The sequence below is a fragment of the Tamandua tetradactyla genome, chromosome 15 (genome assembly GCF_023851605.1).
Source record: "Tamandua tetradactyla isolate mTamTet1 chromosome 15, mTamTet1.pri, whole genome shotgun sequence".
Taxonomy (NCBI): domain Eukaryota; kingdom Metazoa; phylum Chordata; class Mammalia; order Pilosa; family Myrmecophagidae; genus Tamandua; species Tamandua tetradactyla.
Genome location: NC_135341.1, coordinates 26,036,285 through 26,053,409, shown reverse-complemented (window position 1 = coordinate 26,053,409; position 17,125 = coordinate 26,036,285). Strand labels below are relative to the sequence as shown.

The 17,125-nt window shown below is 35.7% G+C and overlaps 1 protein-coding gene and 1 non-coding gene across 12 annotated transcripts in view; both read right to left on the bottom strand.

Moving 5' to 3' along the window:
* Positions 1-17,125, bottom strand: part of CFAP20DC (CFAP20 domain containing) — a 301,331-nt gene that overhangs the window by 89,881 nt on the left and 194,325 nt on the right. For 9 of the 11 annotated variants that reach the window (XR_013162683.1, XM_077128821.1, XM_077128819.1 and 6 more), the window contains 3 exons: positions 2,208-2,344; positions 1,377-1,539; positions 98-214 (listed from right to left, as the gene is read on the bottom strand). Coding sequence is in view for 10 of the 11 variants with exons in the window: in XM_077128821.1 (XP_076984936.1) it covers positions 98-214; positions 1,377-1,539; positions 2,208-2,344 (417 nt within the window). In the remaining variant the exon portion in view is untranslated. Of the gene's footprint in view, positions 1-97; positions 215-1,376; positions 1,540-2,207; positions 2,345-2,838; positions 3,464-14,646; positions 15,780-17,125 lie in introns of those variants that run through there. The other 2 variants (XM_077128827.1, XM_077128828.1) reach the window with 2 other exon arrangements.
* Positions 2,591-2,753, bottom strand: LOC143658204 (U1 spliceosomal RNA). The gene has a single exon (XR_013163205.1). It is a non-coding gene; the product is annotated as a U1 spliceosomal RNA (small nuclear RNA).

The window sequence follows — 17,125 nt, the reverse complement described above, 5'->3', positions numbered from 1 at the left end:
TTGGTTCATAATCCTTTGAAATTTACAACCTGCAGAGAGAAATTCCATTGCCCTGAATAATATACACATATAAGATAGTATTGAATTATTGTCATACCGCTGGGGGTCTCTGTCCTTTCTTTGCTGGTGCTTTTTAACCGTAATCTTCTTCTGTTATTATTCTTATCTGTCGATGGTTCTTGGGGGGGATGTGGATGCAAAATACGTAGATTGGCTGGTACATTTTCATATTAAAGAACAAAAAGCCAAAACAGAAAGCACTATATGGTTTGACAGAACTTGGTGAAAATAAGTATAACTACAACAAGAATATTCACGTATCATTTTGGTATAACAACATTATGCAGTATGAAAACACAACTCAGACCTTCATGGGAAATAGGTGTTTATTCCTATTCTGATAATAGGACTGTACCTAAATTACTGATATATTTTATTCATGTAATATAATATTATCAAGGACTACAAGTAATTTGATTAATGCTAATCAGGCAACATGTTCTATCAAAAAACATAAAAATTAAGTAGATAGCCAATATAGGAAAATCACATCTTTCTTTAAAAGAAGAAGTATTGCTAAGTATAATTCAACATGAGCCTACAGAGTAGTTTCTAAATGATCACTGGTGAACTGAGGTCAAATCCAGAGAAAAATTCTGAAGTATGATTTAATTCTGTAATAATAATAATAATAGTACTAGAAGCTTATACTTATTAATTTTGGGGGGGAGGTGCATGGTTCGGGAACGGGTCTCCTGCATGGAAGGTGAGCATTCTACCACTGAACCACCCGCGTACCCAGCTTATACTTATTGAATGCTTAGTCACTTGGAACAATGCACTGTTTTCTCATTGAATCCTCACAATGATCTTTTGAGGCAACTGTTATTTATTCCTAGTACTAGTGCCAGTAGTAATGGTATCCCCCATTTTATAGATGAGGGAACCGAGGCTCATAGGGGGATACCATTACTACTAGTAATGGGTTGTTTTGTGTATCAAATGAGAGACATAATCAAAGAGCAGTTTACAAACAGAAGATATTAATTGAAAAATAAAATCAAGAAAACTTAAAATGCATGTGGAATTCCCTAAATATGGTGACAATCGAATGCCATTCTATTTCCTCACTGGTCATCATAAAATAAAAACACAGGATACTATAGCAATAGAAATAACAGTAAATAGAATGATAGGTTCCAGAAGACAGTACATATAAAAGAATTTGAAAAATATTTCAATATGCACCATTCTTTTCATTATTAACTCATTATTCTCTGGACTTAAGCTGTAGTTATGAATATTATTTCTGATTTATCTTAACATTTCTCATTATTTCTACTAGCTATCAGTCTTTATGCATTATTCTTTCTTACCATGAATAGGTACAGTCTGCTTTATTTGGCGAATATTTTCTTTGTCTCCTTGCTCCTCAGACTCAGATATCAGTGAGGCTGTCACTTCTGCACTGTTAACACACTTCTCGATGGTAGACTGCTGGCATGTTCTGTTATTTTTGGACCCAATGGATTTAATTGTCTATAGAGAAAAGGAATTAATCTATACAATTTAAAATATAGGAACTGCACTTATTATCTGTAGGATATACACAGGAAAAAATAATCTCTGGACAAATTAAAAAAATAAAAACCAAACCAAACAAACAAACAAACAAAAACCACCACAAAAAACCAGAGGAAATAAGGAGGCTAAAAAGTGATGGAGAGGAAATTACAGTATAAAATTACAAAGAAACAGGAGAAAATAATATGAGATAAAATAGAAGACATTCAAGACTCCTAGACATATAAATTAAAATGTGCTTATTTGCTACACTCCATCTTTGGTAGGTAGGAGTTGAATTAAAAATCACTGCTTGTATGTCAGAAATTCAGAGGAAATTAAAAATAAAAAATATAACATTTGAGAATCTGTTCATTGTAAGGTGTCTGGTGATGATCCAGCTCCTTTTGGAAGGAGAAAGCAGAATACACTCACATATATTTGCCTGTAAGTTTTGTGACTATATTAATGAAAAGAATACCAAAAAGAAACCATTCTGAAGTCCTTTAAAATCCAGACTTTCTATTCCAAATTTATTCAAGCCTTGGCATGCCTTGCTCTCTTCTTTTCCCCTACATTGAGGAAAAAATATTCCCTCACCATGCCACTCATGCTTAGAAAAGCTCTTTAAAACTTGCTCCTACCTCACTGGATAGCCTCATGTTATTCCTTCTGCCAGAGAGTGGAGGTGGTCCAAGAACTTTGGATCCAAAGGCGATATGACACACATCTTGACTTTTACTGGTCCGAACACTACCTGCTCCTCTGTTAATGAATTGATCTGTTTTGTTAAAGGAAGGTAACAGTACTCTGTTAATGGGTACGATGACAAACACCATTGCTGCAATATTTCTGAAAACACAGTATAAGGGTCATAAGATCTGAATCATCCCTGGGCATTTATTAAAAATGAAGATACTGGAACCCTACATCAGATCTATCAGATTTACTGAATTAGAATGTTGGGGGGGGGGGGCAGAAATCTATATTTTAAAAAAATATTTTTTTGTTTTCTTTCATCCTCTTTTAGGGGAATGTGAGCATGTGGGGTCCTCCACTACCACAAAGTATGCAGCTGACTTTTCTACACTTGGGGAACCACAAGGGTCAGTATATGGGAGTACAGCTGGATGAGCCCTTGCCCTGGGAAAACCACCTTCATGATGGTATTTCCCCTGCCAGATAAGTATGAAATCTATACTTTTAACAAGTCCCCCCCCCCAAGTGATTCTTATGTTCACTATCATTTGAGAACTGCCACAAATGTTTTCCTTAGAAATTAAGTTACTAAGAAGACATGCAATTTATATTCTCTTTAAAGATATAATTTAAATATAGCTATTCAACTCTATTCAACAAGTATTTGATTGAGCACTGACTCTCTCAGGCATTTCCTAGAGGCTGTCAGTAACACAAAACGGATAAGACATATTGCTTGTCTTCAGGGAGTCTGGGGCAAGGTGATAAGAAAAGTAAACTAATAACATAAGGCAGACAAGTGGGAATGAAGAATAAGTGACCTTTTGAATGACCTTGAGTGACTGATAAGATTTCAAGTAGGAGAATGTAAGACACCCTAGGCAGAAGACAGTGCCTGAGTAAAATCGTGGAAGAGGTAAAAGGCAGGGTACCCTTGCTGAGTACTGAAGTGACCAGCTTAGGTGGAAAGACAGGCTAGGATCATACAGCAAAGGGCCTTACAAATGCTAAAAACCTATTCTAAATTTGGTAGGTAATGGAATCATAGAAGGTTTAGAGGAGAGAGCTCTATTGGTATCACCTCTAGGATAAGGGACGTGCGCTTACCAAATTCGGTTTCCTTTTCCTTTGGGGCACACAGCAAAATTAATTTCCTGGCCTCCCCTGAAGTCATATGGGTCATGTGACTGAGCTCTGGCTACTGGATGTGAGAAGTGGAATAAGAGAAGTATAAATCACTTCCTGGCCTCTAAAACCTCCTGCAAAATCCCCTCATCTTCTCTTCTCTCATTTCCCAGACCAGATCTTGTGAAGGACTTTAAGTCCCTCAGGGGAGATACAAGATGGAATGAGTGCTCAGTCTCTAAATGAACACATGGAAGGCTTCTCAAGGAACTAGGGCTGTCAGGCTATTTGTTACTACAATTTGCCTCCCCAACCTAATACAGCAGGTGATGGTGATGACCCTTAACTCAAAACACTGCTTACTACTAGAAAGCCTTCTGCTTGTGCCACTTGCAAGACAGGACCAACCTGAATATCGTTTAAGTCCACATTTATCTCACAGTCATGAGAGTATATGAACTACTAGCTATCTGCTCATTCCACCGAAAAAATTCCTACAGCTAGTCAGTCTCATCTGCTCTGCTGTGGAGCTGTAATTTTTGTATATGTAGTGGAATTAAAAACCATTCCTTAGGCAACGACATGAGAAAAGTCACACAGGTTTAAAAAATATGCTATACTCAGAAAGCTCCTAATATTTACATATGGATGCAAGTAATGTGTGTTTGTGTTCGTTCATATATCAATGTTTTCTATTGTTTTTTGTTTCTTTTTTTTTTTGCATTCGTAGTAGATGAAACTGAAGAGATGAGCAGGTGCTAGACAGTGACTTTAACTGAAAGAAATTTTGCTGGACAGAAGCTCTGAGGTGGACGGTGAAATGCTGAGGGCATATTATGTGACATTTTTCTTCAAATTCCTGAAGCCCTATTAGGTAGAAGAGAGATTCTATTGGTCCAATGGGGAGATGAGTAAAATCCACATGCAGGAAGGTTTTACCCAATGTAAGGGACATTTTTCTCTAATTAAAGCTTGTCTGGTTATTGAGGAGGAAATTTTCGGTCCTTTTCAAATAGAGGTCTGGATAGCTATTCTGAATACTGTAAAGCAGATTAAGACATAAATGACTCCCTAATTTATATTTTTAGCCTAGTCCCCTCCTTTGAGCTCCAGTCTTCTTGACCAGAAGAAGATCTCTCAAAGATATGTCGAAGTCAACACTGCCAAGCAGAGAACCTGGGCTAATGAATGGCACCACAATCCATCCAGTTTTATAAGTCAGAACCTAAGTTTTAGCTTTGACACCTTTCTCGCCATCCCCTCCATGTCCAATCGATGTTCACTTCTCTCCCAACACCAGTGCAATCCAAGCAAACATTATCCTTCTCCTGGATGACTATAAGACCTTTCAAGTGATTTACTACATTTACTCTGGCTCCCTGTCCCATCCTTCTCCAAAATGCAGCCAGAGAGGTACTATACAAACATTAATCTGATTGAGTCATTCTCTTTCCTTCACTTAAAACTCTTTAATGGTGTCCCTGCTACTCTCAGGATTAAGACGAAAGCCCTTAACATGGCCTGCAAAACTTTCAGGTTCTGGCCTCAGTTCATTTCCAATCCCCCATTTTCTGATCTCCCAGCAGACTGGCCTTCTCATCTTCCTGCCTGCGAGACCACTAGTACATGCTGTTTTCCATGTCTAGAAGGCTCTTCCCTTCCATCCTGGCCATTAGGTCTCAGCTTATTAGTCTTCCCTGACCTCCCTGATTAGATATTCCCCCAATATAGATACTCTCATCACCTTTTCCTCATACAACTTGTCAAAATTGCAGTTTCATGTGTGTTCATGGGATCTTTGATTAACATGTCTTTTAGCAGATATAAACTTGATGGTCTGCTTTTGTCACCCCTGAATTGCCAGTACTTAGCCCAATGCTTGACACAGAAGGCACATAAGAGATCCTTGCTGAGTGAAATGAATGGATCATTAAATGAAATGAGTCAAAAGGGCAGTTGTATTAAATGACTCAAACATTTCTAACTATGGTTAGAATTTCATTTTAAGGGCCATACACCTTGGAGTTTTATGTGTGAACTGAGAACAAACATTGGATAGGACTGAACCAGAAAGTTGGGGGTAGGGAGGATGAAAGGTCAACACTGACCAAGACTCTGATATTTACATGAATACTGCTATGGGACTACAATCAGATGACAATTCAAGTGACATCTGAAATTGCCTAGACTTGGCTATGTATACATCTGCGTTTTTTTCCAGTCATTTATAAATATCCATTTGGAGTCAACAAAGCACTGTTAGTCTTTCAGGATGGATAAAAGAAAGAAGGTACATTTAAAAAACTCAAGACCAATTGGAAAACCTATTACAGATGCATCATTTGTACCTTTCCTGACCAGGCAGAACAAATCTTATTGATATTGCTCTCAAATGTATTTTCTCAGAAAACAACAACTAATGAGGGTACTGGAGGGCAGTATGGAACGCGGCATGGGGCTAGATGGAAACTGAGTACCAGCACAGAAGTGTTTTTTCTTCTAATCCTGGAAACTATTCAGCTATAGTCATTATCTTTCTGTTGAAATATTTTATAGGGATAATTTCATTATGATTTTTCATATTCTTTATCTATATGCAGTCTTCCCCCAGTTAAATTAAGTTCTTTCGAGTAGAAAGACCATTTATTCAGTACTCTATCTATACCCATATGCTGGGCCCAGTCTAGCAAATGGTAGACAATGGAAAAGTCTCACCAAAATTGTGGATGAAATCTGTTTTAGTTAGGGTTGTCCAGAAAAGCAGAACCCGACAGGCTAGATATATATAAATATTAAGAGATTTATTATAGGAATTGGCTCACATGACCATGGAGATTGACAACTCCAAATTCTGTGGGGGAGGCTGCAAATTGGGAATTCTAAAGAAGGTGGCAATGAATTCACCAGGAGAAATTGGCTGTCTGGAGTGGATAGAGATTCTTCTTTCTGGGTACTGAAATACTCAGGTCCTGCTATAAGGCCTTCAACTGACTGGATGAGGAGATTTCTCTTATTGTTAAAGGCAATCTCCTTTGTTGATTGTAGATGTAATCAGTCATAGATGCAATCAACTGGCTAATGATTTAAATCCACAAAATACCCTCCCAGTAACAGTCAGACCAGTACTTGCTTAACCAAACAAATGAGCCCATAATTTACTGGCACATAAAACTACCCATCACAATATCTAAGATAAAACTCAAAGAGTAAACCCTCAGTTAAACCATGGATTATAGTTAAAAGTCTAATTATCAAAATGTACTTTCATCAACTGTAACTACCGTACCACATCAGTGTGCAAGGTGTTAATAATAGGGTGATATATGTGAATCTTGTATTTTACACATGATGATTGTAAACCCACAACTTCCTTAACACAACAACAACAACAAAAAAAAAAAGAAGAGCTTTTTCTTTTTTTTATATTTTTAGGGAAGGGAGTATTTTAAAAATCATCCTGACTTTTATAGCTCGAGCTTACAATTTCAACAAAATGAACATGTTATTTAGTTATTAATGAAATTTAAACTCCTAAATACACTGAATTGTTTAGAGCATTTTCTTGCTTAGCAAAAAACACACAATGTTAAAGATACACCTAAACTTTATATGCTATAAGTTAAAAACCACAGGAAATTAGACATTATTCTGTATTTTATAAAAGGATCCACTATACAATTTCTTTAAAAAGTCATGTAACATAATATATTTAAATTTAAAATCTATTTTTAAATTTTACACATTTAGTACATTTTTTTCACAAAGCAATATATACCAATATTCCTTTATTTAGCATCTCTTTAATTAAAAGACCTCTTTAAGTTTACTAGTACAATTAACATACATCAATTCTGAAAGCCTTTGCACTTTAATAATTCTGTTTATAAATAAATTAATTGTCATTAATTATCCCTATAAACACATATTATGCTATGTATCTACTATAATAGGGTCCTAATTAAATGTCACAAGGAAAAGTAATTTCAACTTTTGGTTTCTAAAATAAAAAGTAGAAAGGACAAAGTTTCTTTAATGAGAAAAATCTTAATAAAATAAAACTACAAGCAGAAATGTATGCCTTTTGAATTGTAAAAGGAGCTCTTTTAAGAGCTGATATCAATACGCATAATATAAGGTTAAAAATCAACATTAGATTAAAGTCATGCTCTAGGCATTTCATTTTCTTGAATTTGTGGAAAATGAATTTGGTGTAGGTCAGAGATGTTAGCATTAATTATTTTGCTATTTTACTAAGGGGTACGTGTCTTTGTAGTTAGAGTGTAAAACCTAAGGGTTTACTCTCTGATTGCCTTTTAGAAAAATAAACATTCATTTTTGTCTCAAGATACTGTGTTCTGATTATTATAGTCATTTAAGTTTACAGGGTTTTCAAAGCTTAATCAGAAATCCTACTGAATTTTCAACTCTAATTGCTGAGAGGTCATGCTCAAGACTTATATCTATTACCTAATAATCAAATCAGAATTAAGCTTGGTGCCAGAATTCATATTTTGAATTGGATTAACTTTAATTTTATTATACGTGTGTTGTTATAAAGCATGTCAAAAATACAAAAATTGGCTGATCTAGCATAGCAATTTAATTTTAGACAAGGTACTTAAAGTGGCTAAGCCTTCCCTCTTTACCCTTAAGATCTGGATAATACTTAAACTGTGGCATTTTGTTAGAGCATATGAAACAAAGTGTGTAACATGCTAAATACTGTGCCTAGTAGGGAGCAAATGCTTAGTAAATATGTCATTAATACCTTCCATTTTGAATAACATTTAACAATTTAAAAAGTGCATTCGCAGTTATTTATTCCTTTACTCACTCATTCTTTCATACAGTGACTGGGCACCAAGCCTGGGTAGGTGTTACTCTAGGCATTGAGGAAGGCAGGGAGAAAAGTGGACAGTTGCCTCCTTCATCAAGCTTGCAGTCTTATGGAGGAGACATATATTAAACAAGGTAATTATACAAAGAACTACATGAATACAACAGTGATAAGAACTATGAAGGAAAAGTTCAAAGGGTTGTAAGTGTGTTTAACAGAGAGGTTGGTATTTAGTTTTCGGGGTCAGGGAAATGACATTTGTTATAGTTTGTTAGCTGCTGGAATGCAATATACCAGAAAAGGAACGGCTTTTAAAAAGGGGAATTTAATGAGTTGCTAGTTTACAGTTCTAAGGCCGAGAAAATGTCCCAATTAAAACAAGTCTATAGAAATGTCCAATTTAAGGCATCCATCCACTGTAAGATACCTTGGTTCAAGAAGGCCGATGAAGTTCAGGGTTTCTGTCTCAAGTGAGACGGCACATGGTGAACATAAGGGCTTCTCTCTCAGCTGGAAGGGCCCATGGCGAACATGGCGTCATCTGCCAGCTTTGTCTCCTGGCTTCCTGTTTCATCACTGGCTGGTGGACTCTGCTTTGTGGTGCTGTTCTCTCTGAATTTCTCATTCTCCAAAATAGTTCCCCTTTTATAGGACTCCAATAAACCAATCAAGACCCACCCAAATGGGTGGAGACATGTCGTCCCTTAATCCAGTTTAACAACCACTCTTGACTAAATCACATCATCCAGGGAGATGATCTGATTACAGTTTCAAACATACAGTGTTGAATAGGGATTATTCTACCTTTATGAAATGGGATATATATTAAAACATGGCTTTTCTTAGGGGCATACTTTCTTTCAAACCAGCACAACATTCAACTGGAGACCTAAAGGATGATGGATATGATGCCTGTATGATCTCTATGCAATTTCTAGTCACCCTGTATGATATTACTATCTGTGTTAGCTTGTGCAAGCTGCTGGAATGTTATATACCAGAACTGGAATGGCTTTTAAAAGGGGGAATTTAATAATTACAAGTTTACAGTTCTAAGGAAGTGAAAGTGTCCGAATTAAAGCATCAACTCAAGAAAGGCTGATGGGTCTGAACACCTCTGTCAGCCAGGAAGGCATACTGGTCCCTTGCTCCTGTTGTTTTCAGCCTCTGTTCCTGTGAGGGTTCCTCACTTTGCTTCTCTGGGGATAGCTTTCATCTCTTGGGTTCCCTTGGCTCTCCAGGTTCTGGTTTGCTTAACATCTCATGGTGATATCTGCTGGGTTCCAAGATTCTCCAAATATCTGTGCCTCTGTTCTCCAAATTTCAGCGTCTGTGTCAGCTCCACTTGGAAGTTTCTGTGGGCTCTCTCTGTCGGCTTTGAGGTTTCTGTCATATCTGGCTCTCTCCAAAACACTTCCTTTCCTAAAGGACTCCAGCAAATTAATCAAGTCTCATCTGGAATGAGTGGAGTCACATCTCCGTCTAAGCAAGGGTTACACCCACAACTGTGGTGTGCCCCATCTCCCTGGAAACTAAAGATTCCAACCTACAGTACTGGATCAGAACCAAAAGAAATGGCTGTCCCCACAGGACTGAATCAGGATTAAAACTTGGCTTTTCTGGGGTACATAATACTTTCAAACTGGTACACGATCCTGTCTCCATAGATGAAACAACTGAGCCATTCAATGTTTAGAATGCCAGTACTCAGAACAGGGGTATGGAGTGCTAAGGACTCTAAGTGTCTTCTTTTCACCATACATGCTGCCCTCAATGGACCGGGAGGGTATCACTGCAGACTCTTTCCATTTCTGCTGTTTTCTGTACAATTTTTTGAAGCCATCTAAACAAAAAGCTCTTGTTTTTCTGTAGGAAAAAGGGTTTGTTAATGACCATGTAGGTAAGTACCAGAACTTCATGAATATGATAATTCCTTGCACATGATGTGATTTAATAGGGATTATAAGGAATCATGTATAGAAGATAATACTATAATATCCCTTTTCAAAGGGAAGAAAGGAGGTGTGGCAAACTGAGCTACCAGGCAGGTAACAAATACATGATAATCAGGCACATGTTAAATATTGGGGGAGGCAGGTGTGTGTGTGTGTATGTGTGTGTTTGCTGAGGCTAATTTGAGAGCACATGCACTATGCAAAGTATTTTAATTAATAGCTTTTCTTTTAGATCTGTCAGAGGACAGTCAGTCTGTAAGCTCTGAAAGCACAATGAAAAGAACATACAGGTAAATGACTAATGCAGGAAGGCCTTGGGCAATTTAAAGTCAATCTTCAATGTTTGAAAGTAATTAAAACCTGTACTTAATCTTACCTCATTTTAAAAAGTTTCAGATATTTTTCAAAGGCAATAAAATAATATTAAAAACTAAAATTAGACTCTCTTCTACACTGGAATAGGACCTTAGACAGGGTCTAAAACATCACCTATATGTAAGGTTAGGAGAGTCAACAAGGTAAAAAGTAATAAAGCACAGGATATTGTTTTCTTCACAAACTCTAATTTGTTAAAAAGTTAGAATTAGCTAAACTCTTATTGAGCAAAGAAACCTCTTTAGGGAAGCAATTGTATTATCCCAAGAAAACTTTCCATTTTGAATAAATAACACAGCTTATTTATAGGCCCTGCCAGATAATTTCCATCACTTGATTTGGGCTTGGAAATAGAGCAGTTACCTGTAACATGAGGAGACTCCCCTTGAAGATAATTCTTGAAAGTAGTAGTGAGAAATTGCTTAATGGGAGTCAATATTTCTAAAGCAGACTGCCTGGGTTTACATCCCAGCTCGAACCACTCACTAGTTATTTTATCTCTGGGAGCTTCAGTCTCCTCTTCTAGAAAATGGGAATTAAAATTGTATCTTCATAGAAGAGTGTGGAAGAAGGACAAAATGGGATAAACTTTGTAAAGGGTTTAGTGCTTAGAACACAGAAAACATTCCCTAAAAGACAGCTATGTTATTTAATTTGTTATTTAAAATACTGCTTACATTTTGTAGCTAGTGTTTCATTCATTTGTTCATTCATTCACTTGCTCAGTCAACAAATATTTATTTAGCTCCTGGTAAGTAAGCATTGTGCTGTATCCTAAGGATGCTACAGTAATGCAGTTCTGACATCACATTCCAGTAGGGAGGAGATTAATAACCAAACAACTATGTAAACGAGAAAATATCAGGTAGTGAAAATTGCTGTGATGAAAATAAAAACAGGGTGATGTGACAGAGTGTGTCATTGATGGAGGTTACTGGAGTTCATGATGATTCTAGCCCCATATTACTATTAGTGAAAACGTATATGAAAATTTACAATTCAGTTAAAATATCTCAAAATTCACACTGTTATAGTATGGATAATCTCATATATATTCCTATTCCACCATAAATAAAAATTAGTCATTTAATGTTTAATTATATATTTATAGATTTTATTTTACCAAAAATTTTGGATTACCTTTACATTATAGATTTTAAATGAAAATACTGCTATTCAATTGAGAAATATAATCTTTACATTTTGATTTTATAGAGGTTTTCAAAATTTAGAGTAGAAGAAGAAACTAGAAATGTCCCACAGATGCTCTAATAAAACACATCTGTTGACAAAATAAATCACGAATACAGTTAGAAAATTAAAATAATAAAGAAATGATATGAGAAGTAAAAGCCTTATCTCCTAGCCCCTGTTTCCACTGTACCTCTTCTAAAGATAATTATTAGGTTTCTGGAGAATAATATGTACAGGTAACAGCATATTTAGGTAACTTTTTAATTTTGTTGGCTGCTCAAGCAAATATCATGCAAAGGATTGGTTAAAACAATGGGAATTTTAAAACCTCATGGTTTTGAGGCTAAGAAAAAGCCCAATCACGGTGTCCTCAACGTGATGCTTTCTTCCCAAAGACTGGCTCCTCTGTTACATGACAATGCATATGGTGACTTCCGTGTCTTCACTGGAGTTCTGTTGCGTTTTGTCTTCTTGCTTCCCATGGCTTTTTCTCTGTCTGAATTTCATTCTGCTTATAAAGGACTCCTGTGATAGGATTAAGGCCCATCCTGGGCCATAACTTAACTGATGAAACTTCATCTAAAGGTTCTACTTACAATGAGTTACACCCATAGGAATGGATTAAATTTAAGGACATATTTTTTTCTGGGGCACATACAGCTCCAAACCACCATACGAATTATCTTTTTTATTTACATCAATGGGGAACATACAAAATAGCATCTAGGTTTCCATTTCCAATTTTTACTTTCAGGGCCTTGAGACCTTTCCAGAGTAACACAGACAGATCAGCCTTATTATCTGTATAGCAGCATAAGATCTCATTGTGTAGATATTTAACCAATTCCCTACTACACACATGTAGTTTGCCTCCAGATTTGTTATTATAAATAATGCTGAAATAAATATTTAAAGGAGAAGCATAACAGTTGGTATAAACCAATCATGCAAAAATATGATGATAATCAAACTGATTGAATGAATTTTTTATATTTAATATTTTGTTTTTATATTATCAAAGTTCTTTTTCCAAACCCTTTCAGTTATTTGACAGAAATTTCATAGAAAATTTAAAATTAACTCTATAAATGTTTTGTGAAATCTTTGTGTAACAGATTTCACAGATACTGATCAATATCAGACTAAATCTTTTTCATACTGAAAAAGTTTGTTGAAGGAATGTGACCTGTTGTACCTCATTTTTACTAAAGATTGGGAAAGAGGATATATAATTCAAATGTAAGAGATGATTGAGTTTATTTTGAATTATCATTCGATATTGTAACTAGAAATTGTGTCAACTCTTTAGGCAACAGTCCTAAGACAAGGCTAAACAAAAGTCTGACTTCAGAAAAGAAGAAATTACAGAATGTCTTATTTTTTTCTGAAATCAGAATCTAACTCCTTTTTCTTTTAGGGTCTACTTTATAGTAGATTTTGTTGCTTGATTTGAATCTTGCTTTCAAAATGTGAAACCCAAAGTGTAAATTCTAAGAAAAATTCCACCCATGTGAACTACCATTAGAGATGATTGATTATTTCATGGTTTTTTGGTAGTTACATGAATTTATATTTGCAACTGTTCAAGGAGCTAGGGAGGCAAGTCTCTTCTTATTCAAAAAGGAGTAAAAATCCAATAATACTGCTGCTGTGGAAAGGAGAGCACTTGGGAAAACTGCCTTTTAATTTTTAAGTAAATTACTAGTTTTGATTTGTGCTTAGTGGACCACTGCATCTTGTCATTAGTAGCTGAATGCTCAACTTCAATAACCAGACCCAATTCTCTGGTTCAATTAAACTGGGGCACCATTAATGAAAATAAGATAATCAGATCCACAGTCCTCTGTAGACTAACAGTCATTAGCTAATGTGTACTGGGAATTGACAAAGTGAACAGCATGAATGTCGCATGTATTATGTCTTTTGGAGACACAATTTCTTATTAATTTCATTAAATGCATTTGGTACAAACCTGCTCCTGATCAAATTATGACATTCAACAAAATCCACTCTAAAAACTTAAAACTTTCAAGGTTTTTATTTTTGCTTAGGTAAAAATACTAGAAGGCATCCAGAAGAAACAGCTACTTCTTTCTGTTATCAGCTTCATTGGGATCTCTCAATATGTGCACTTATAATAAACTATCACAATTTACATGAGTATTGTACAGTCAATTATAGGGGCACAGTTATTTTCTCATGAAATTCAAATCTCATCATGGGGAGTCTATTTTATAGAAAGACACAAAAACAAATAGTTCAAATCAAGAAATATCTCCTGGTTTTTCCATGATTAAAAAATCTGTTATTGGGCATTATTCAATAGCTATACCTTTCAAATAAAATATAGTACATAGAGAACTATAATTATTATTATAATCATTTATAAGTTCAAAGCCCAAAAATGTAAAAATCAGCAATTGAAAAGTGTTTGTAGAAAGAGAATCACACTGTATAATGTATGTTCATGTAATCTTAGTTGCCATAGGTGCACAAAGATTTACTTAAGAGGAACAATCATAAACCCCATGGTTACAAATGAATAAAATATAATTGGGATTCACAAGGCAGAAGAAATATGCTATTATAGGTGGTGACTATTAATTTTCTGTATATATGACTCAAGTTGACTATTATTATGCATTGAGAGCCCATGCACAGAATTTGTAAAATATATACTAATATCCTTCTCTATAGGTTGGTATCAACTAGGAAATGTGTAGGATTAGGAAATGTTTCCATTTAATTATAATATTGAATTAATGATGCAATTAATATTTATTCAAATTCCCTTTTAATGTCACATATAAGCGTTCTTGAACTTTAAATAAAAAGGACACAAAATATCTGGATATAGACTTGCATTTCCATTTAAAGATATAATTAATTCTTAAAACATTAAGCTTGAGAGAAAGAAGAAACAAAGCACTTACAAATGCAAGAAGTTATCTGATATGCTTTACAGATTAGTCATTTCTGTTACTGAAAGCTATCACAACATATTAGATATGGATATAGTATTTGGTTATCAAAAATGTTCTTATTCATTTCATTCTGTGGTGAATCTTCCATTAAGATTGAATTGTGACCTGAGATTTACAGAGGCTGTCTGGGTAGTGAGGTCTTTTTCATTCTTTTATATATATTGTGAAGGTTCTTTAATGAAGTAGATTGCATATATTCTGTGTGTCTAAACTAGTCTATATAATAAATATACACATTTTTACTATGTGTGCCCTCTTTGCTATGAAAAAGCCCTGTCTAATTGGTAAATGGGGCAGCAGGGTGACAGGAACATAGGGATTCATAAAACACACTTTCTACTTTTCTTTACGTCTGTAAATTTCATAATAAGGGTTATTTATTTACACATATTCCTCTGCTAGAATTTATACAGAAAAAGTGACAAAGTAGGCCACAATTCTTTAGGAGTATACAACTTAGGACCTGTTATACTAATGAGGATTGACATATAGAAAATACACCAAAAATGAATGAACAGGGGATATAGGTAGCAAACTGAGTTCACTTTTGCAGCTCATTCATTTTCATCATGGTCATCTCTATTCTCCTCTTTCTATTTTAAACTATGTCACTTTGATCATGCTCCTTTTCCCATCTGTTATCTGAAAATCAATCGTCCTGCCAATTTCTCCCCGACAGTTTCTCTTAGGGTCATTGCTTTCCACTTTCATAGCCACTGTCAGTCCAAGCCCTTGACGTTTTGTCTAGGTTGCTTCAAAGACATTTTAGTTGTATTTCTTTATCTCTAGTCTCCCATGACTTCAAAATTCAGCTTCCTAAAAGAAAGTTATCTTACCTCTACTTTAGGAACTTGAGGCATACTCTTCTCATATTCTTCTAAGAGCCAGTTCTGCTTACTTAAGCCACTCCCCTTATTAAGCCCTTAGGAAACTCTTCCATGCATTTTGCTGTCTCTTTGTCTTTGCTCAGTCTTCTGCCCAAACTGTGCTCCCTTCATTCAAATCTTATACCTCCATTAATCTTATACTTTCAAAGTCTACTTCTTCCTTCAAAAAAGATTATAACCATCATTTTACCTTCCTCTGAATTACTTTGCCATTAATAAGTGTCATCTGAATCACATGACTTTTGCAGGGCTAGTGATTCAGTGGTTTTCAACCACAGTAGTACATTAGCAACACCAGGTGAGTTTTAAAAAACACTATCCCAGGCTATTGAATTAGAATCTCTGGGGGTGGAGCACAGACATCAGGAATGGTTTGATGCTAGGTAATTTTAAAGTATCCCAAGTGATTCTAATGTATAGGGGGTTAAGAACCACTTACCCCCTTAATCTATATAATTTTAGGTGTCTCAATTTGTAAGTGTTATACATTCATTTGGTCAATAGCTGTAAGCGTATTATTATTATTATTTTTTGGCCCACAGAGTGTTTCCAACGATTTTTTTTGGCATGGGCCGGCTACAGAGGAATCGAACCTAGGTCTCCGGCATGACAGGCGGGAATTCTGCCACTGAGCTGCTGTAGTACCATCCTCAATAATTTTTTAAAACAATATTTTAAAACTGGGAGATTTAGCATAAGAATTCAGTTACCCAGCTCCTCTTGAAAAAAATGGAAGCTCTAGTGAGACTGAGATGGGCTTTCTTGCAAGGCAACATTGGCTAGAACTGAACTGCAGTCACCCCTTCAAAGGACTGAATAAGCTCATTTGACAAGTCCCACTCCTCCCTATAGCATCCTCCCTGGGGCTCAGGGCTAATGACCACTTATTGTACCACATGCATAGTTGTTAACATTATTGTTTTAACAGTAGAGATCTATTACTCTGAAGCATCTCTACCCCCACCTCCCACCCCCATAAGATTCATGGTTGAAGTAGAAAATGTTTCTATGTGCTAAATATTTATGCATCCAGCCCACTTATTCATTTATGCTATCTGCCTGGCCTCAGTAGTGATCTGAGTTTGCAGGCCAAGAGCCATTTATATGTCAAACACTGTGAAGGGTTCTAGTGATAAAGAAGAAGGAGGTATAGTGTCTTCTCTGGAAGAATTCACTGAATTGGGGGAAAAACAGATATGTTAAAAAGTATTGCATAAAAAGTGAAAAAACGAATTACTGAAAGAGGAGAACAAGTAGCATCAGTAGGAGGTGGTGGAGACAGATTGGGGAGATGTTTAGAAGGGCTAATTGGGAAAGGTTAGAAGTAGGTAGGAAATTGAGAGGAACAATAATGGATGTTTTGATTCACCCTCTAAAAATTCAGAAAATGGGCGGGACGTGGTGGCTCAGCAGGCAGAGTGCTCGCCTGCTATGCCAGAGGACCCAGGTTGGATTCCTGGTGCCTGCCCATGTAAAAAAAAAAAAAAAAAAAAAAAAAATCAGAAA